General features: G+C 39.6%; 2 protein-coding genes across 2 annotated transcripts in view; both read right to left on the reverse strand.

Annotated features, from left to right (window-relative positions):
• Positions 1–6,493: 6,493 nt before the first annotated feature.
• Positions 6,494–22,783, reverse strand: part of LOC115756619 — a 40,075-nt gene continuing 23,785 nt past the window's right edge. The window contains exon 3 of the mRNA XM_048276867.1: positions 6,494–6,598. The gene's annotated coding sequence lies outside the window, so the exon portion shown is untranslated. The remainder of the gene's footprint in view (positions 6,599–22,783) is intronic.
• LOC115726874 lies at positions 7,366–8,535 on the reverse strand. Its single transcript, XM_030656942.2, has 2 exons — positions 8,306–8,535; positions 7,366–8,103 (listed from the first exon to the last, which is right to left on the reverse strand). The coding sequence occupies exons 1-2, from the start codon at positions 8,471–8,473 to the stop codon at positions 7,528–7,530; spliced, it is 744 nt and encodes a 247-aa protein (XP_030512802.1). The 5' UTR covers positions 8,474–8,535; the 3' UTR covers positions 7,366–7,527.

A 22,783-nucleotide genomic window follows, 5' to 3' on the forward strand; every position in this document is an offset into this window, starting at 1 on the left:
TTTATTTACATAGATTGAGTTAACGTGTTCTTGCTTCCATTGCTGCATAAATTATTGTTGTGAGTTAGATGTTTGGACAGTGCCACAAGTGACCATTCTCATCTGTCACTCAAATTTTTCGTTTGGCATGATCTACTCCCTAAACACTTATTCTTATGTCCTGGGACTTGTTTTTAGACAACGAATTACACCAGATACACCGAATTTGGCATTTCTCCCTAAAAGATACACTTGCATGTTTCGGTTCTAGTTCTCAATAAAAGACTTTAAGAACCGTAATTCTAATTAATCTCACGTTTTGATAAAATTTCAAATAAGAGCTTGAAGTGCCTTCATTTTTTTAAATAAGGGCATGAAATAAATATTATTTCAAATAAGAGATTGAAGTGCCCTCATTGTTTCGAAAAAGGGCCTTATCAAGGGTATTTTCGTCAATTTATATTTTCTGATTTTTTCCTTTTTTATTTTTTCCCTTCATTTGCACTAGTGGCCCGCAATGATGGTGTCCTCGTTTGTGGCCGGCAAGGGCAACCCTTGCCAAATCGAGCGATGGCAAGGGCCGCTCGGGCGAGGCAAGCCCTCACCCGACCTAACATGGGCAGGCCTCATTTGGGCGAGGCCGACGGCAGCCAAGGCAAGGTGAGCCCTCGCCCAATCCGGCGAAGATGACCAGGCCTCGCTGGTGGCCGTCCGCTTTCTTGAAGGAAAAATAAAAAAGGAAAAAAGAAAGAATAAAAGGAAGAAAGAAAAAGAAAAAGAATTTAAAAATTACAAATGACTAAAGTACCTTTAGTCACGTTCTTCTTTGAAATAAAGTGGGCACTTTAGACCCGTATTTAAAATAAGATCTCCTTCAAGCTCTTATTTAAGAAAACGATGGCACTTTAGCCTTTATTTGGAATTTTTCCTCACGTTTTCTATTCGTAGGAGCTACTGTAGTCCTAGCCCTATTGATCAACCATCACCATCGTTGTCGCATTGGGCGATAATCTCATCTTCGGTCCTCTCTCCCTTCCTCTTCTTCGCTTGCAAAGCGGTGGTCCACTTCATATTGGTCTTAGTATGGAATTTCTATATGTTTCGGTACACAAGCCTATTTTAAGCTTTATTGAGTACGAAATTTTTGTATATATCAATACATTAGCCTACTTGTAGGATTTACTAATAATGAAATTTATGTATATTTCGATGATACTTAATGAAGAGTGCGTGAACCCATTTATAGGTTCTATTAAATGACTATCTAACTTAATCTAATCAAGTACGAGCAATCAAGATATGCACCCCCGAGATATAGAAAATCTATTAGATATATGCACAATCATAATAAATATATTAAATATATTAAATATCTTTAGAAAATGTCTTAAATATCTCTAACAGTGACCGACCCAAACCCAAGATCGAAGACGATGGTCATCACACATCAAAGGTTGAAGAAATTCATTCTACAAGGAATAGGGTACCGTGGCAAAAAATCTAAAAGATTTTAAAAAAATAGTCCAAGAGAGGGAGAGGAAAGCAATAAGAAATATCTCAAATGGCTTCGAACCCGAAGAACATCCCAAGGTACGTCCCCTATTCAAGTTCATTTTTCATTGATTCATTTCATTTCATCTTGACAAGTTGGTTGATAACATCCGCATAACGTTTTAGTCTTAAAGAACCATTGGAGCACCTACTCAAAAAGGAGCAGCTGGTAATATTTTTATTTTTCCGACGGTCGAAGTTAGAAAACATTGATATTTGAGGTACCCCAGTGCGGCGAGTCTCTCATTTCTTGACTAAACAATTAGCTAAAGGCATGAGAACAATTCTATTTCCTATTTTTCTATTCTAGGAAACATGCTTGAAATAGAAATCTATTTGATAATGCAATTTCATTTTTTATATTTTTGGGATAAATTTTTTGCCCGGAAATAGATTTAGAATAGAAATAAGAAGTATAAATTCTCTACTTTTTCATTTGTAGAACATAAATAGAAATAAAAATTCTTCTCATTACTCACTCTCTTTCTCTCTCTCTTGCGTCTCTACTACTAGTTGTCGTCCGCTAAGTTTCGGTCGCCGGTCACCCACCACCGGTCACCCACCATCGGTCCCCCTACCGCCGGTCTCCATCGCCAATTGTCGGCTGTTGGTTGCCATCCGCCGCTAGTCGCCTTTCTCACGTCCCTATCGCCTGTCTCCAGTCCCCGGCTTTTCGTTGGTCACAAGCCACCCGTTTCTAATCTCCGGTCCGCCTATCACAAGATGCTTGTTGCTCGCTGTCCGCCGCCGGTCACGTCCCTGCCACCATTCACCATCCACCTGCTACCGATCGTCGTCTGTCATTTGCCATACGCCGGCCGCTGATCGCCATTCAATGGCGACCGTCTTCGGTTCCCGATCGCCAACCTTGGTCCCCGACCCCTATTCTCCCTTTATCGTTCGCCATCTATCGGCCACCATTCGCTATTTGTCGTCTGTTGGTTGTCGGTCGAGGCCCAACTACCGACAATCGTAAAAATTTTATGTTGTTATCAAATGATTTGTTGTTTCGAGAACGAAAATTTTGTGTCGTTATCCAACGAGGGTCTCTCCTCAGAAACTCATCCAGAGAATAGAAATAAAGCTCGTGAAGAGAATAGTTGTCAATTGCGCCTTAAGTGTCCTTAGTATCTCAATTGCATGTGAAATTAGGAACATTGAATTTCATTAGTAATTAGGCATCATTATTTAAATAAATCAAGAGTTGACTTCTTTAAGTTGACCAGTGGTCAAACCTAAAAAAAAAAGTCAACTATGGGTCAAAATTTACATAAGGTAGAAAATTGACATTTATAAGCAATTTTTAACTTTTCAGCGAAGTGTCGAGTTCTTCCGGTAAATCATGCAATTTTTAACTTTTGAAAAATTGCATATATATATATATATATGTATGTGTGTGTGTGTGTGTCAATTTAGCATAGGCGTGCAGAATTAATCATTTAGCTTTTAAATTTGCATAAAGGTGACCAATTGTTGGCCTTTGATCAAATTAAAGAATTTAACTTTTGAGCAATTATTTTTTAATATTCATTAGAAGTCTTAAAAATTAACATTAAAATGCAATTGAGTTTTAAAACTTTTAAAAAGTGTAATCAAGTCCAAACGCTTGGCAAATTGGTGCAATTAAGTTCTTCCGTTAACTCCGTCAAATTTGGCTAACGGAAAATGCTGATGTGATTTTTTTGTTACTTTCTCTCTCCTATTTGGCACCAACGTAGTTGAAACAAGAAAGATAAATCCAAAACGACGTTGTTTTGGTCGAAATTTGATTTCTTTACGTAAATAATTGTTAAATTAAATTAATAAAAGTAAAACAGGGAAAATTATTGAGGACCCCTGTTCGCGCTACCGTCGCCACCATTGCTGAAATGGCGGGCGATGGTGGGCTAAGGGTCGACCGGGGTTGCCGGGCTTCGGCCAATGGCCGGTGACCAAAGCCGATGGTAGGCGAGGGTCGTTGATCCCGCATTCGGACAGGGCTCAAGGTCGCTGGCCGGACTAAGGCTAGGCAGCGACCCTTAGCTCAATTTGGGTGATGGTTGGTGACCTTCATCCAATCTCGGGGAGGGCTTATAGTTCCTCGCTTACAATTGGCCCATCTCACCGGTCGACCCTCGCTCCACCATCGTTGGCCCTTCCAATGATTTTGGGAGGGGGGGAGCGGCGATGAGGGCCAATAGGGGCCTTTGTTGGTTTTTTTTTTAAAATTAGTTTAAATCAATTAATATTTACATTAAAAAATCAAATTGGGATGAAAATGGCGTCGTTTTGGATTTATTTTTCTTATTTCAGCCATGTCGGCGCCAAATAGGAGAGTGAAAGTAATAAAAAAAGTCACGTCAGCATTTTCCTTTAGCCAAATTGAAAGGGTGTCAACGGAAAGACTTGATTGCATCAATTTGCTAAGCTTTTGGACTTGATTGCACTTTCTGAAAGTTTTAGGACTCAATTGCATTTTGGTGATAAGTCTTAAGACTCCTAATGCACACATTCCTTTCTTTTTTTTTTTGGGTAGAAGTCCATTAGTTTTATATATTTTTGTAGACATTTCATTTAGAGACCGTGAAATTTAGATGTCTCCGACTCGCCTTTTATGAAACCGATCGATCATTTAGAATATCACAATTGGCACCATAGAATTTGAATTACTTAAACTCGGACCTCTAAAAATTGGACCCCTTGACGTGACCACACAAAATTTTAGAGAAAGAATAAAACGTACTCTTTTTCCCATTTTGAAGGGGCAAGTGATGGCACAAGAAGAGGCAGAAAAATCCCTCTTTGAGATCGCGTCTGTCATCACGGCTTTCATTCCGCCACCGCTAGTTCATCGTCTTAGCCACCATCGGATGAACTGTTATGCTTCTGCTCTTTGACCAAGAATTGCCTTCATTGCTCCTTTCTCCAATAGCTATTGATGGTATTTGTGAACTTATTTCTGGATCTCTACTTTATGGAAATAATATTATCTCTGGTGCCATTATTCCTACTTCTGCAGCTATAGGTTTGCATTTTTACCCAATATGGGATGCGGTATCTATTGATGAATAGTTGTACAACGGCAGTCCTTATAAGCTAATTGTTCTACACTTCTTACTTGGTGTGGCTTTTTACATGGATCGTGAGTGGGAACATAGTTTCCGTCTAGATATGCGCCCTTGGATTGCTGTTGCATATTCAGCTCCTCACCCGTTAAGCTTTTCCACCGCCGCGTGGACATCCTCTGTTCAACCCTATTCCACGATCGAGAAGTGTGAAGTGCTGGGATCTCGTTTAAAGTTGACCGGCCAACGTCGATTTCGGTTATCGACGATTGTCCGAACTCCGGTCGTCAATCCGTTTGACAGACATTGCTTCGTCTCACCTCGTCAACAAGTTGTTGCAGTTCTGCTATGGCTGTGCGTGCGAGCAGTGGATAACTGGCGGTTGAAATGGCGGTCGACGGACGAGAGTCGAGAAGTATATGAGGACACGCAACGATGGCGCAATCGTATCCTCATTATAACCTGGGGTTACAATTGAGAATGGATCTAGTGCGGAATTGTTAGGATATGGGCTTGTGAAGTTTTAATTGAAATGGGCCTAAATAGTAAGCCCATTTGAAGCATGTCCTTGGATAACCCAAGCCTTTGTGAGTCCAGTCCCATATTCAGACCGGGCCCAATTGGCCCGGCTCTAGTCACTATTTCGGAATACTAAAGAAATTGAGTATTACTTTTTATTTTTGCATAAGGATACTGGATTCAATTAGCAAGCTAAGCACTTGCCTTGCTCTCTCTTGCACGCTTGGGCTTAGTGTTAGACGTTAGACCTATCCTATCATTTGGTACTTGTCTATTACTTTGACTGCTTACCTTTCTATAGAAATCTAATTGTCTCGCTCTAGTTGCGGGTATTCACTTGTCTTTGCTTTTTTACTTTCTCACTATTCAGAACAGTAGAGCTTTCGATCAAAATGTTCTCGCCTCCCCCACCTATCGTGTGAGCCGTTGGTCCGAAGCAAAAAAACTTGCGTGAAGCGACCTACCTAGAAAGAGCTCTCCTTTATGTTAGGGGGGCTCTCAAATGGAACTTCGATCGGATGCGGGTATCCAATCTTGCCGCTGAGATGTCCAGTAGATGCCCGCATTCTTTTAGTGATATGTTGGCCTTGACTTCCAGTGATGTATCCTACAATAACTTAGAAGGTCATCTCCTAGATGCCAGGGCTAATGGTAGTAGTGTGGAATCTTCTACAAATCAATATGAAAATATCACATCAAGTAGAGCATCAACGAGTTGATCATTTAGATTTTTTTTTTTCTGATTTGCATTCTATTCAATTTCCATGTATATCAAATTGTTATCATTGATACGTTATGTTGTACAGCATAAATAGAGATATCACCCCCTATAACAATTTGATATACATGGAAATTGAACAGAAAACAAATTAGAAAAAATCTCTAAATGATCAAATCGTGGATGCTTTGCTTGATGTGTTATTTGTAGATGATTCTGCATTGCAACCATTCCGATTTTTTGCCTTTTGATGAGTTATTTCTATAGTTTAGACGTGGCCCATGGAAATGAACGCTCCATCAGCGGTGAAGTGCCCAAGATAAATCCACATTTGCATTGCAAAAAAAGGTTTTATTTGCGGGCCATGGACAAGGGAGTAAGTCATCCTTTGCCGAATCACGTTAGGTGGGAGAAAAAAACAGACATAAATTTTGCATAATGAAATAACACTATGGTATCACTTTCTTCAACTTCATACCCAAGCACCTAACTTTGCTCAAAAGCGTGAACAACAATAGAAAGAGATGTGGTCAATATATAATTGCACTGTTGATTTTGGTAAGTTTGATAGAAAGGTTTCATACAAATGTAATTGCTATTGGGAGACTCCTGCAAAGACTTCTGCTCCTCACTAACTTGGAGAAGAGCCAGACTTTGACGGATTAGGTCATATATATTTTAATTTGCATGAGGCCACCACATGAAGAGTATGCTCACCGTATCATATTAGTGTGCTACAAGCTTCTTAACTACACGTCCCACCAAACTAATTAAACAAACCTAGAAAGATAAGCAAAACATCACTGGATGGATGAACATTATGCTTAATCCAAATGAAAGAAACTATATGAAATGTGGTGTTAATCCCCTACACCACTCCGACCCCTAACCGCGGTCAACAGTGGTGAAAGATTAGTTTGTTTAGGTAAATACTCAAAATACGTTTCACGTCTTATCCAATGACCACTTACATACGTATACTTTCGAAGTATCGTCTATGTGCCTTTAAGCAAAACCCCACGTGAAAAAGATCAAATTATCCCGCCACGTGAACTTACTTTTAACATCTTGTTGTACGTTCCAATTTAACGATTCGGGGATGGCTAACTTTCAGAAAGAAACTGACATTTTCGTAACATAGGGACGCGAGGCTAATTAACACGAAGGTACCAAGTGGCCTCTAAAGGTAAAAACCGAGTATGTACGTAGTATCCTCAAAAGTAGAGTTATGTAAGTGGTCACTAGGAAAAAGATGACGTTGATTTAATATTCTCCCATTCGTTCATTTTTCTCTTATCTAGTCCAACAAGCTCAATATCGATACGACGACATAGACTTATAAGAAATTTTGGACTAGGACAGAAGTGTAGGAGATTGCTATTGTGGATGTTCTTTTGCTTCTTTGAGTTTCAATAGTATCCTACTAAAGTTATATGTGGTTTTCATTCAAAGTTACAATCCGTAGAGATTGTAGGATCATCTATGTTTATATTGAGAGAGTTTAGTAATTCTACAAATATTGCGGTGATTCCACCATAAACTTCTCGGGCCGAATGAAAGAAAATAACAGTTGAATTTATAATACATCCTCTATTTTACTACCATTAATACAATGTATTACTCCGTATCTGGGTCAAGAGAAAAACAAACTCTACGTCAAGAAAAATCAAACTTTGTCCTTTTATTCCTGGACGTACACAAACAAGGTGGGCCTGGTCAGTTCTGATGTGGAGGCATGGGAATGGCCGTTGCCATCTCAGACACGCTGTGCTCCACCTTCCTCACCACTTGCGTCCCATCAAACTCGTGCTCAATCAATGGCATCGTGTTCGAGTCGAGGTAGAGCAAGAACAAGACCATGAGGATGGAGCAAACAAACATGGGTATCGGTCCGAAAAACCAGAGAAGCAAGTTCAGGGCAAAGTACAGTGCCCTGAGCCCAACGGACCAGAAGTCGCCGCCTCGGATGACGGCCACCTCGACGCTTTTCGGAGGGATGCACGTGCTCGGTGTGCTGATCAGGTAATTGGCGTGGACGAAGTGCCGGGCTGACTGGACGAAGCATGAGAAGGCGAGGAGGAAGCATATGAGGAGGCTGATGTACTTGATGGAGAGGGTGGTGGACCGAGTGTCACCGTAGACGAGGTTGCTCTCGAAGAAGTTGTTGGTGGTGTTGCTGATCCAGGCACCGATCAGGGAGCAGATGGTAAGCGAAACGGAGGCCAGGAACGTCGCCGCTGATATGTTGGAGGAGATCACCTGGAGACACGTACTAGTATCCTTCTTCTCACCCTGCAAGATGAAACTGTGTTAATAATTCGAGCTTTGATCGATCAGAAGCAGCACAGAAACAGCACAAGCACCCGAATTTGTCAAGTTTCAGCTCTTCTGGCAATGACCCTTGAACTTCGACAGTCTGATGTTCGGGGCAATCATTAATGGATCAGGGAAAGTAGAGTGGACTAAAATTAAACTGGAAGGAGAGAGATTTGACCTGCATGATGGCCTGAACCCAGAAGCGCTTGTTGAAGTTCTCAAACCCCATGACAGTGGTGTGAGGCTTATTGAGGTATCTGTAGAGGAGCTGGACATGGTAGACGAACATGATGAGCAAGCCACTCGGAACCAGCACCAGATCAAGATCCTTCTTCTCAAACCCCATTCTCTTGTATCTTCTCTGTGAAATCTTGCTCAGTGAATCGACTTCTCTGAGAGAGAGAGAGAGAGAGAAAATATTGTTAAGAAAAGAATTGAGTTCTTGGGGGAACAAACGAGAGGTTTAGGGGTTGTTTAAATAGTTGTTTTGGCACCATTGACTCTTCTATTGCTAGGAGGCCGGCTTATGCAAATTGCAAGTTTTTCTTGTTTTATATGGGAAATTCATGTTAGACTTCCGGTTCGACTATGACAGGCAGATATTCCATACGGACATCACGATCCGAGATTCTTTCAAAGATGCACATCCTAGTTTGTCGCTTGCCTTGGAGGAATGTGGCCTTGCAACTTGCCGTGTGACACCTTGTCGTGATTAAGGACAATATAGGCCGACGAGTTTGAAGTTGCGTAATCACGGGTCTCTGGATATACGCGTGTTACCGGTGATAGGTTGGACCCAAAATATCACGATTCTCAGTTCGATACATCTTAAGAAAATTGCAATAAGGAATTCTTAGTTCCTGTTCCAGCACCTACATCACATACACTAAAATTAACGTTTCTCGAGTTTCCAGACGTAAATGCCTTGTTAGTGTCCTATTAGAAGTAGAAGATGCTTCCTGAAAAACTAAACTCTTATCTTACGTAAAGTTGTCACGAATAAGGAAGTTATAGGTAATGTAACTATAAGTCTCGGACAAGCACAACTTAACTAGAGGGGGGGGGGATGGGAATCATATCTATGTATGATGCCTATAGGGAATATATTGCCGAAAATTACTAATAAGATTGAGTCAGAGGTTAATTCTACGCTGGCAACGTTAGGCAAGGCAAGGCAAGGCAGAGTTTGGAAGCAAGAATACTGTATCTACGTAAAAAATGCCATTTATTTGTATCGACATCAAAATGGCCAATCTAGTTCATAGCACATGGTTAATTTGTAAGAGTATCACATTTTACTTAAGATGGTCCTAGGATTGTTGTTGTTTTACTATGCAATGAAAAGTAGGCTCAGAAGCATACAAAGCACGTGGCCATATCCTCACGTGCGCAAAACTCAGCTAAACTATCATATCAAATTAAAACAGAGCAAGACTTATCTTCGATTAATTTCTTTTGTCATCAAGTAAATTCTGAATGGGAACTCATATATTCAGCTGACTACGACTTGGATAATGAGGTGGGATAAGATCAGACAGAAGCCAAAGACTTAGAATATTCTTATTTCAGCTTCCAATTACGGTCTTTAGTCAAATAAGACACAATCTTTCTCCCATTATAACATGAAAGCTGCTAGTCTAACAGTACAATCAGTTATTTTTTACTACACGATCCCCTAATCAATGAGTACTTTATGCAAAATACGCGATGATGATATGTGGGTCTACGATTGAGATTGTACAGTCTACGGCTGTCTTGTCAAGAAAGCATTTCCTTTTTAACATCCGGGGGAAGATCAAGACTTGTGGCCATCATTGATCAAGGTGAAGATATAACATATATATCTACTTTTGTTAAGAATTGATATAGAATGACATGATTTAACTGTGTTTAATTCATCTTACTATGGACAGCATCCAAAATACGACCAAATAATCGATATTGTCTTCATTATATGTCCTATTCTGAAGCAGCCTTGTCATTGTTGCAAATGTTAGACAAGAAACGTTATGTATTCCCTTTTCCGTTCCGCGTATCGGAGCGATTAATCTTCATTACTGTTAGAAATATGCCCTAAAACAACTATGTGATAGTTACGTATTTGGGTATTTCAATTGAACTTTCAAATTATTAATGGCAAGCCGTATTTATTCATTTGTCCAAATATTTATATATGAATAAATTCCATAAGATCGGTTGTGACCGGACTTATTCTTAAGACGTTGAGAATATGTATGTGACAAGTTCGCGGTTAGACTGAATCTTTAAAGCTGTTCCCGATCGATGGATTATTGAAGGGATATCAATTATCCTGTTGAGATCGGTATGTTCTTAACTTCATAATTAAGTATTAGATACTTAAGGAATGACGAGTCACAAGTCATTGGATATTGTGATATCCGAGTTAGAACATAGGTGCTTGTCTTGGACAAGTTCATCGAACGTGACAATACCGAATGATTAGCGACATGGAAGCTTTAAGCGTGGTCAATGACTAATCGTTCACGTTTTGGTATTGTGTAAATAATCCTTCGACTTGAGGCATAGTGTTGGCTTGTGTGTTGGGTGGCTGTGGTTCACAAATGCGCATATTGGCGGGTCGTTGATTCGTCTCTGTATTTGATGGTCATAGTTCATTCACGTACGAAGTCACACGTATGCGCAAAATAGAATCTGTCTCCTTTTTAAAGGTTTGATGTCCTATGTGATCTAAATTGTGACTGCATTAAAATCCTCGGCCGGGGTTGTTGTTATAGAGAATGAAATGTTCATGTCTCGTATAAATGCATGTCGAGTTAGATTTGTACATATGATCGAATTGGCGGCTTGACAAATATTCCATGGCCTTTGTTCGATCGGGACATGGTAAGATAGAGGGATTGAATTACACTGTAGCCAAAAGCGACGGGTTCATTATGTTCTTAAAGAATTCACATTGATCGGGTAGCCATGACATATTGCTAGATGTCACTCATGGCTTGTAGGACCTAGAGGTTGATGGGGACAATCGATTCTCTTGGAAGTACTAATGTGTTAGTGCATTTTCTTACTGCCAGCTCAATGATGAACCTAGGAATGTCACACACCTTAACCAAATTATGATGACGGAAAGACGACATTGCAAATCTGTTTGCAAATTTGTATACCGAATTTTTAGTAAAGTTAAAATTAAATGGGATTTAATTTTATTTCACATTTTGGTCACATGTGCATACGATGCACACGTATTCTCTACGTGTATATACGATATACATTTTTTTACTGTATGGTAAAATTATTTTTTACTGTATGGTAAAATTATTTTTTACTCTTGCATTAATAAATAATAATAATGATTATTATTTTTTAAAGAGCACTTTGTTAGTGCTTTTTAGATAGCATTTATTAAATTGTGAGTGCTATTTTTAGATAGCATTTATTAAATTGTTAGTGCTACTTTAAATAGCACTTATTGATTAATGCTTTGTTAGATAGCTAATATAAATTGTTAGTGCTATTTTAAATATCATTTATTTATTATAAATAGTGAGTGCTAATTTTAGATAGCATTTAATAATTTGTTTATGCTACTTTAAATAGCACTTATTGTTAGTGCTATTGTTAGGAAGCATTTATAAATTGATAGTGCTATTTTTAGATAGCATTTATTTATGATAAATTGTGAGTGATATTTTTATATAGCATTTATAATTTGTTAGTGCTATTTTTATATAGCATTTATTTATTATAAAATGAAAGATGTTCTTGGCTATTTAAAGAGGGCAAGAGTTTTGAGAAATGTTGATGAATGTGAAGAGTATGCAGAATTTTTGAGAGCTTTGAGAGAAAAACACAAACACTCTCTTCATTCTCATATTCTTGAAGTGAACAAAATATAATCAAATTCGGAATACTGATTCCACAAACTGCTAGCACAATCGTTGTGGAATTTGTTGTCGTCTTCTTCGTTCGTCGATTGGTGGTGTGTCTGAACTAGAGGCCCGACGCTTGTGGGGCTCGGATCAAAGAACATTTGTATCTCTACCGGTTCAAGCACGCTACGAGAGGTAATATATTATCTCCCTCTGATAAATATATTTTCGATTAAAATGCACGAACTACGCCTCCGGAGATACATGTATGGGTTGTTTTTATTTCCGCTGCGCTTATTAATTTTTAAAGTTGCCCGTACATGTCTACGTGAATCCCAACAGTGGTATCAGAGCCAATCCTTAGGCGTTTTCGTGCATTTAATTGATTTTGTTCGTAGCAATTTTTGCAATACTATGGCCAATTTGTATTAACGAATTGTTCGTCTTACGTGGCTAATAGAGGTTGATTATTTTATACGATAAATTAATCAACGTAGCAAAAATTGAGACTAAATCAATTTTGAATCGAAAATTTTATGGTTCTATTATATTACGTACGAATTGTGATTCAACGTGGAATTTTTTATTGTGCCTTCCGAAATTTTAAATTGTGAATTTATTACTTACGTGGAAGGGTGGTGATCATGGAAAAATCACAAATCAATGTGATTGTTGTATGGATGAATGTATGATGATTACAGGTATTCATTTGGGGATTGTAATTATTAAATGGAGGCTGCGCCCTTCTTTTATTTTCATGTAATCTTTAATTTTAGCATAGTCAATTGTTGATGTAAATGCTACAAGGATTACATGGAGGAGCCGTTAAGCCGGTGAGCTCTTTGGGCCCGGTTCACGAAGAGTTCAAGGAACCAAGAAAAAGAGTAGAGCGGCTCTCCATCATTAAAACATTAAAATGATTAAATGTGGTCTCATTGGCTCGAGACCCATTAAATCATAATTCCATGATCACCACGTAGGATAGATGTTTAATTGTTTGACATCTATTTATTTATTATGTTTACGTGAGCATGTTAAACCGGTTAATGTGCAAAGTGAGACCTCGATAATGACCGAAACCTCCTTTAAATTAATATTAAGTCGTAGCGGGTTTCGGACTCGTGGCCTTCCGTCGTCGTGGTTTGATCCTATATTATAGTGGTTGATTGACCGGTTATGGATACATAGGGGTCAATTGTCATATATAATACTGGACCACTCCATTAAATCATATGATGTTGTGGGGTTGAAACCGAACGATTTTCAATAACTGTTAGGTGAGGGGATCGTTTGCGTTTTCAATACTTACATGTGACGATGGGTTTGACTTAACTATGATCATGGAGTCAATAACTGTCAGGTGAGATTTTCATGATCTAGAGGCCAAAGTTATGATTGGAACTCGTATAAGATACGTTGAATAAGCTGATTCACTCACTAAGTTTATAGAACACCAATAACTGTTAGGTGAGGTGAACTATAGACTGGTGGGACTCCAATCCCCACTAGTAATCTAATCCCAACAAAGATTACCGTTTCTCATTTTAAGGAGTATGAGATCCGCGTATAAATTTAGTGGGAGACTCTATTTCATTTAAAGGCCAAAGTGAAATAGTTATTTTGAAAGATAACTTCTAACAATTTAATTTTCTGCACAGATATAAATTACTCTGAAAATGGTGAATACAAACCCGCTCGCTTCGATACTCGACAAGAATTGTTTGACTGGACCCAATTTCACCGACTGGGCAAGGAATTTGAGAATTGTTCTCAATTCTGAAAAACTCGGGTATGTGCTTGATGAAAATGTGCCAACCTCTTTTCCCGAGGGTGGGACCCAAGAGGAACGCATCACTTATGATAAAATGGCATGATGATGACTTAAAAGTTAGGTCATATATGCTTGCTTCGATGAACAATGATTTTCAGAAAAAATACGAAGCAATGGTAAATGCGAGGTCGATCATGATGCACTTAAAAGAATTCTTTGATGAGAATGGTCGAACCTCTAGATATGAGATATCAAAAGCATTGTACCGCATGAGGATGGCTGAGAAATCATCAGTTAATGATCACGTTTTAAAAATGATCCGGCACATCGAAGAATTGGCTAGGCTGAATCTTATCATGGATAATGACTTAGCTGTGGATTTGATCCTCCAATCTTTACCCGATTCCTTCTCTAGTTTTGTTCAAAACTTCCACATGCATAATATGGAGAAAACTCTTGCTGAGTTACATAGTATGTTGGTAATTTATGAGAAGGAAATGCACAACACAAGACCAAATGTTGTGGCTTTGGCTAAAGCTTCTTGTTCAAATAGTAAGACTATTTTGAAGAAAAAGAACTGGAAGAAGCCTGTGAAAGCGGTTGTGCAACCAAAACCCAAAATTGAAAAAGGGAAATGTCATTACTGTGGTGTCATGGGGCACTGGAAGAGGAACTGTAAGAAGTACCTCGCGGGCTTGAAAGTCAAGCAAAAGAACCAACCTTCTGAAGGTATGGTGTCTATGCTTATTGAAACTAATCTTATGATTAATGCTGAATCCAGCTTATGGGTTCCGGATTCCGCTGCAACCTCACATATTTGTATGTCTCCGCAGAATCTAGAAATAAGCAGGATACTGGGGCAAAATGAGATTATCCCGACATTTGCAAATGGGGCAAAAGTTGCTGCATTAGCTATGGGGACTTTTCGTTTGTGTTTGCCTTCAGGACATGTTTTGATTTTAAAGAACTGTTTGCATTATAAGAATGCTATTCAGAATATCATCTCAATACCTCGTTTGGTTAAAGAAAATTATGAATTTTCTTTTGTTGATGATATATGTTCTATTTACTATAATAGAATGTGTGTTGGTTCTGGATTATTAACGAATAATCTCTATACCATTACAATGTCCGGTAATACGATTACCAATGTCAATAAGCAAAATGTAAATGCCATAACCAATAAACGCTCTAGAGATAGTCCAAATCCAAAGTATGTTTGGCATCTCCGTTTAGGTCATATTGGAGAAGACAGAATTAACAAGTTGAGTAATGATGGATATATCGATCCAATTGGTTTTGAACCATACTCGACTTGTGATGCATGTCTCCGAGGAAAAATGACCAAATTGCCCTTTGTTGGACATGGTGCACGAGCCGCTGACATATTAGGATTGATACATACGGATGTATGTGGACCTATTAATGAAACTGCTAGAGGTGGGTATTCTTACTTCATTACCTTTACCGATGACCATTCACGGTATGGCTATTTGTACTTAATGAAGTATAAATCTGAGTCCTTTGAAAAGTTCAAGGAATTTAGGTCCGAAGTTGAGAAACAGACGGGAAAGAGTATAAAGGCTCTTCGATCCGATCGAGGAGGTGAATACCTTAGTACTGAATTCCTAGATTATCTTAAAGATAATGGCATTTTATCACAATGGACACCTCCCGCGACTCCGGAACATAATGGTGTATCTGAAAGAAGAAACCGCACTTTATTAGATATGGTGCGATCTATGATGAGCTACACTGATTTGCCAGTATCCCTTTGGGGATATGCCCTTGAGACAGCCGTATATTTACTGAATAGAGTGCCATCCAAATCTGTTCTAACTACACCTTATGAGATATGGCATAGTAGGAAACCAAGTCTTAACCATATAAAGATATGGGGTTGTCCAGCTTTTGTCAAAAAACCGAGAACAGAAAAATTGGAGGCAAGGTCTGAACATGGTCGCTTCATTGGATATCCGAATGAGACTTTTGGATATTATTTTTATTTTCACTCTGACCAAAGAGTTTCGGTTAGTAGGCACGCTTCTTTTCTGGAGAATCGGTTCGTTCAAGAAGGAGGTGTTGGGCGGAAAATAGTCTTACAAGAAGAAAATAATGAAGTATCAAATAAACAAGTTCGGACACCGATCTCTGATTCAGTGGGAGCTTCTGATATACAACCTCTTAGGAAGAGTGCGAGAACGTCTCGTATTCCTATTCGTTATAGACACTCGATTGAAAATATTGAGTCATTATTCATTATGAATGATAGTGATCAATTGAGTGATCCGAGCACCTATGAGGAGGCGATGTTAGACATCGATTCTGGTAAATGGCTAGAAGCCATGAAATCCGAAATGGATTCAATGTATTCCAACGATGTTTGGACTCTAGATGATCCGCCTGATGGTATAGTACCAATTGGCTGCAAATGGATCTTCAAGAGGAAGATAAACGCTGATGGTCAGGTTGGAACTTACAAAGCACGGCTGGTGGCGAAAGGGTATCGTCAAAAAGAAGGGATCGATTATGACGAAACTTTCTCACCTGTGGCTATGTTGAAATCCATTCGAATTATGTTGGCTATAGCTGCGCACCTTGATTATGAGATATTCCAGATGGATGTCAAAACGGCTTTTCTAAATGGTTTCCTCGAGGAGGATATCTATATGGAACAACCACGAGGTTTTGAATCTAGTGGTGAAAGTCGAAAGGTGTGTAGGCTTAAGAGATCCATTTATGGACTCAAACAAGCCTCCAGAAGTTGGAACATCCGTTTTGATGAAGTAATCAAATCGTTTGGTTTTATTAAAAATCCGGATGAATCCTGTGTATATAAGAAGATCAGTGGGAGCGCAATTGCGTTTCTAGTCTTGTATGTCGATGATATACTCTTGATCGGGAATGATGTACCGATGATATCATCGATCAAATTATTCTTGTCACGGAAATTCTCCATGAAAGATTTAGGAGAGGCAACCTATATTTTAGGTATCAAGATCTATAGAGATAGATCGAGACGATTGATTGGCCTCTCGCAGTCTACGTACATAGACAAAGTGTTAACACGGTTTAACATGCAATGTTCCAAAAGAGGATTATTGCCTTTAAGGCATGGAATCCGTCTTTCCAAAGAGATGTGTCCCAACACTCCTGAAGAAAGAGAGCGGATGGCTAAGATTCCTTACGCATCTGCTGTTGGAAGCATAATGTATGCTATGTTATGTACGCGACCCGATATTGCGCATGCTATAGGCATTGTTAGCAGATATCGATCCGATCCAGGAGAAGAGCACTGGATAGCGCTTAAGAATGTCCTTAAATACTTACGAAGGACTAAGGATTTATTCTTGATTTATGGAGAAGGAGAATTTAAAATTGAAGCGTATACTGATTCCGATTTTCAATCGGATACGAATGACTATAAGTCTACATCCGGGTTTGTTTTTACACTTAATGGTGGTGCGATTAGTTGGAAGAGTTCCAAACAAAGTATAACTGCTGATTCCACCACCGAGGCAGAGTATGTAGCTGCTTCTGAAGCGGCAAAGGAAGCTGCTTGGATGAAGAAATTCATTTCTGAACTTGGTGTAGTTCCATCTATTGAGCAGCCGATTACATTGTTTTGCGACAACAATGGGGCTATAGCTCAAGCTAAGGAACCGAGGTCTCACCGGAAGTCTAAGCACATTGAGAGACGCTTCCATCTCATCGGAGAAATAGTTGGGAGAGGTGATATCGCCTTGCAGAAAATTGCCTCAGCGGATAACGTGGCAGATCCCTTTACTAAGGCCTTACCTCAGTCTTCTTTTGAAAGACACCTTGACAAAATGAGTTTGAGGTACCGGAATAGTTGGCTTTAGTGCAAGTGGGAGATTGTTAGAAATATGCCCTAAAACAACTATGTGATAGTTACGTATTTGGGTATTTCAATTGAACTTTCAAATTATTAATGGCAAGACGTATTTATTCATTTGTCCAAATATTTATATATGAATAAATTCCATAAGATCGGTTGTGACCGGACTTATTCTTAAGACGTTGAGAATATGTATGTGACAGGGTTCGCGGTTAGACCGAATCTTTAAAGTCGTTCCCGATCGATGGATTATTGAAGGGATATCAATTATCCTGTTGAGATCGGTATGTTCTTAACTTCATAATTAAGTATTAGATACTTAAGGAATGACGAGTCACAAGTCATTGGATATTGTGATATCCGAGTTAGAACATAGGTGCTTGTATCTTGGACAAGTTCATCGAACGTGACAATACTTGAATGATTAGCGACATGGAAGCTTTAAGCGTGGTCAATGACTAATCGTTCACGTTTTGGTATTGTGTAAATAATCCTTCGACTTGAGGCATAGTGTTGGCTTGTGTGTTGGGTGGCTGTGGTTCACAAATGCGCATATTGGCGGGTCGTTGATTCGTCTCGTATTTGATGGTCATAGTTCATTCACGTACGAAGTCACACGTATGCGCAAAATAGAATCTGTCTCCTTTTAAAGGTTTGATGTCCTATGTGATCTAAATTGTGACTGCATTAAAATCCTCGGCCGGGGTTGTTGTTATAGAGAATGAAATGTTCATGTCTCGTATAAATGCATGTCGAGTTAGATTTGTACATATGATCGAATTGGCGGCTTGACAAATATTCCATGGCCTTTGTTCGATCGGGACATGGTAAGACAGAGGGATTGAATTACACCGTAGCCAAAACCGACAGGTTCATTATGTTCTTAAAGAATTCACATTGACCGGGTAGCCATGACATATTGCTAGATGTCACTCATGGCTTGTAGGACCTAGAGGTTGATGGGGACAATCGATTCTCTTGGAAGTACTAATGTGTTAGTGCATTTCTTACTGCCAGCTCAATGATGAACCTAGGAATGTCACACACCTTAACCAAATTATGATGACGGAAAGACGACATTGCAAATCTGTTTGCAAATTTGTATACCGAATTTTTAGTAAAGTTAAAATTAAATGGGATTTAATTTTATTTCACATTTTGGTCACATGTGCATACGATGCACACGTATGCTCTACGTGTATATACGATATACATTTTTTTACTGTATGGTAAAATTATTTTTTACTGTATGGTAAAATTATTTTTTACTCTTGCATTAATAAATAATAATAATGATTATTATTTTTTAAAGAGCACTTTGTTAGTGCTTTTTAGATAGCATTTATTAAATTGTGAGTGCTATTTTTAGATAGCATTTATTAAATTGTTAGTGCTACTTTAAATAGCACTTATTGATTAATGCTTTGTTAGATAGCTAATATAAATTGTTAGTGCTATTTTAAATATCATTTATTTATTATAAATAGTGAGTGCTAATTTTAGATAGCATTTAATAATTTGTTTATGCTACTTTAAATAGCACTTATTGTTAGTGCTATTGTTAGGAAGCATTTATAAATTGATAGTGCTATTTTTAGATAGCATTTATTTATGATAAATTGTGAGTGATATTTTTATATAGCATTTATAATTTGTTAGTGCTATTTTTATATAGCATTTATTTATTATAAAATGAAAGATGTTCTTGGCTATTTAAAGAGGGCAAGAGTTTTGAGAAATGTTGATGAATGTGAAGAGTATGCAGAATTTTTGAGAGCTTTGAGAGAAAAACACAAACACTCTCTTCATTCTCATATTCTTGAAGTGAACAAAATATAATCAAATTCGGAATACTGATTCCACAAACTGCTAGCACAATCGTTGTGGAATTTGTTGTCGTCTTCTTCGTTCGTCGATTGGTGGTGTGTCTGAACTAGAGGCCCGACGCTTGTGGGGCTCGGATCAAAGAACATTTGTATCTCTACCGGTTCAAGCACGCTACGAGAGGTAATATATTATCTCCCTCTGATAAATATATTTTCGATTAAAATGCACGAACTACGCCTCCGGAGATACATGTATGGGTTGTTTTTATTTCCGCTGCGCTTATTAATTTTTAAAGTTGCCCGTACATGTGTTGACACCTAATTTTGGCGATTCCACATTATTATTATTATTATTATTATTATTCATTGAATAAGAATACGTCTAATTTATTTTTGTCTTATTGCAAAATATAAAAAGTAAAAAAAAAAAATAATAAATATATACATATATAACGAATTTTTTAAAAAAAGAAAGAAAGAAGAAATGAGAAAATAAAAAAAAAAGGAAGAAAAATAAAAAGAAATAAAATTGGATCGGGCCGGTCAAGCCCGCTCGGGCGAAGCTCGGCCCACTTTCTCTCTACTTTTCCCGCAGACAAAGCTAGGGCCCACCCACGTGTATCCCAATTGGGCAATTCTTCTCCTCAACCCATGTTCCCTTTTTACCTCCGAACGGCCCATCTTGCCTTTTTATTTTCTTCAGCCCATCTCCCCTTTTTTTTATTTCTCCTCAGCCCACCCTCTCCCTCACTCTCACGTGCACTCACATTCCGCACACTCTCACGTCGGTCACACTTTCACCACACATTTCACGTGGCCCTTTGTCAGTCCACGTCCACATCGGGCGGAAATCACGCCCATCCACACGAAAAAGCTTGCTGAAGAAGGCAAGACTTGCATAAAAAGAAGAGGAGGAGGGCAGGCTACGGGTTGGTTGGTTCAAGCTCCAAAAGAAAGGTCTGTCCCAAGAACGTTGGCTCGTTGGTTCGGCTTCAGGAAGGAGGTTGGTTCGGCGACCCCAAAAGAAAATAGAGAGGGAACAGAGAGGGGTTGGACAGAAATAAAAAGTGCAGGTATTCGAGAGAACATCGAGGGAGCTCCCGTGAAACTTGGTGAAGTTCGTTCCCCCCGTTTTCGTCAACCAGGTAAGCTCATTTTTCTTTTTGTTCTTCTCTGTAGCATTTTATGCTGACCGAGCTTGGCATTTTCTCGTCTGCGTCTGTATAATGTCCTCATGCGCGAATGGTAGGTGTCTTCTTTTGAGCTTGGTTGTCTTCTTGTACCCTCAAAGAAACCCCACGTCCCCGCTAGTTTAGTCCACCTTCATTAGTTGCTGACATATCTATTTGTTGGTCTCCTAGTGCGAATCTGTGCACTCTTTTCGTTGATGTGGATTTGGAGTTTTGGTTTAGCGGCAGTCTGGTCCCTTTTGTGTTGGTGGCGACTGGACCCTTTTTTTTAGTCGCCTTCGTTAGACGGTTGGCCGTTGCGGGTTGGCTACGTCGGTTTTAGGAGAAGACAATAGATCGTGGAAAGTTGTCTCAACAAAGTGCAGCTCATCATTGGACTGTTACCACCTGGGAAGGTCACTGCGTGCCCCATTCTTGATCGACGCGAAGGTAGAACGCACGATGAGGAAAGGACCAAACGGCTAGTCAAGAGAGCCGTTGCTTTGAGCTCAATGTGACGGAAGTTTGGACGACGTTGTTTCTACGGTCCGTGAAGATGAACGTGAGGTTCGACAACTAGGCGTTGGACTCGCGGTCGGCGGGTGAGCGTCCCGTTCCGTGGAAAGACCAAGTGAGTTCGGGTTTAGTTGGCGCGAGGGCAACCAGAGGCGATGCAAGTTTGGGCTTAGGCGACGCAAGTCCGAACGAAGGCGCCGCGAGTCCGAGCTTAGGCGACGCAAGTCCAAACGAAGGCGACGCGAGTCCGAACGAAGGCGCCGCGAGTCCGAGCTTAGGCGACGCGAGTCCGAACGAAGGCGACGCGAGTCCGAGCTTAGGCGACGCGAGTCCGAACGAAGGCGACGCTAGTTCGAACGAAGGCGACGCGAGTCCGAACTTAGGCGACGCGAGTCCGAACGAAGGCGACGCGAGTCCGAGCTTAGGCGACGCAAACGTCATGCACGGCGACACCAGCTTGAGCAGAACCGTTTGGCGCCTAGGGAAGTCTGGCGGGCTAGCGGTGGTGAACGATTCCCGACGGTGCAGTGGCGAGGCGAGCAAAGGTCGTTGGTGTTAAAGAGTTGCGTCGCCGTCGGTGTCGCAGAAAGGTAGAGGTTCCTCCACGAAGAAGATGGGTGAACAGGAGAAAACGTAAGGTTGGATTGGGTCTTGGTCTTGGTTGGGGCTTCTTTTTGTTGTTTATTTGGTCGTTGTTGGGCCCGAGTTGGTGGTGAAGTGAAGAAGAAGAGAAGCTGGGCTTGTCTTTGAGTCGGACCCGTGCTGGTTTGGGCGTAGGGGAGCCGGGCGAGAATTGGGGCTGAAGCCCACTTCGTTTAAAAAATTAAAAGCAAAATTGGGCCCGAACCCTTTTATGTCAATCGGGTCCGGTTCGAGTTCCCTCTCCCGGGTCCGAGGATCCGACCCGGTCCTGGTCCCTTTTTAAAATAAAAAATAAAAAATAAAAAATAAAAAATTAATAATAATAAAATAATTAAAAATAAAATAAAAAATTCGAAAAAATAATAAAAATTCAAAAAAAAAAAAAATCAGAAAATTTTCAGAAAATTAGAAAAATGGTTTCTTTGACCTTTTTGTCCCCAATGTGAGTTTCTAAGCCTTAAATTGGCGTTGATTGAAGACCGATGTCCAGTCCGGTTTGATAACTATTGTAATTCGACCTTCGAGTTGAAATTGTTTGTTTAAATATCGCCATCATAGATTTGGTCTGCATGTGCTTATCCCGATCTTTATTTGGCATATTTATCTGATTGAGTGTTTACATACACTGTCTTTTGAAAAATTGCCTGTTGATCGCTTTCCCTATATGTTAGGTTAAGGATAAATAGGTAATTGCACGAAATGACAGAAAAACATTATGCATGATCATTTAGTATTGGTTAGATACCCGATAAGTTTAAAATGAAATGCAGAATGTATGGTCACCTTAGGGAATATCGATTGGTTAGGTACCGAAAGGGCGCTAATTATCTAGTTAGCGTAAATAAGTCCCCGAACCTAGAAGCTCCGGTTGCGTAGGAATCGAGATAACCCTCCCGTGTCTCGATTGGTTTCTAGCCGACCCCAATAGGCTAGTGGCGACTCTTAATAGCATTTTAATTTGCTAATCAGTAAAAAGAAATTCAATGTCACGCGAGGTAGGACTTGGGAGAGTCCAAGCCATT

This window comes from Rhodamnia argentea, chromosome 3 (assembly GCF_020921035.1).
Source record: "Rhodamnia argentea isolate NSW1041297 chromosome 3, ASM2092103v1, whole genome shotgun sequence".
Taxonomy (NCBI): domain Eukaryota; kingdom Viridiplantae; phylum Streptophyta; class Magnoliopsida; order Myrtales; family Myrtaceae; genus Rhodamnia; species Rhodamnia argentea.

What these genes read in the sequence shown, in the direction of transcription:
- LOC115726874 (XM_030656942.2), bottom strand. Translation starts at nt 8,473, where the DNA reads ATGGGGTTTGAGAAGAAGGATCTTGATCTGGTGCTGGTTCCGAGTGGC. An exon ending in GGGTTCAGGCCATCATGCAG is followed by an intron (nt 8,104 to 8,305) that starts GTCAAATCTCTC and finishes TTCATCTTGCAG; the next exon opens with GGTGAGAAGAAGGATACTAG.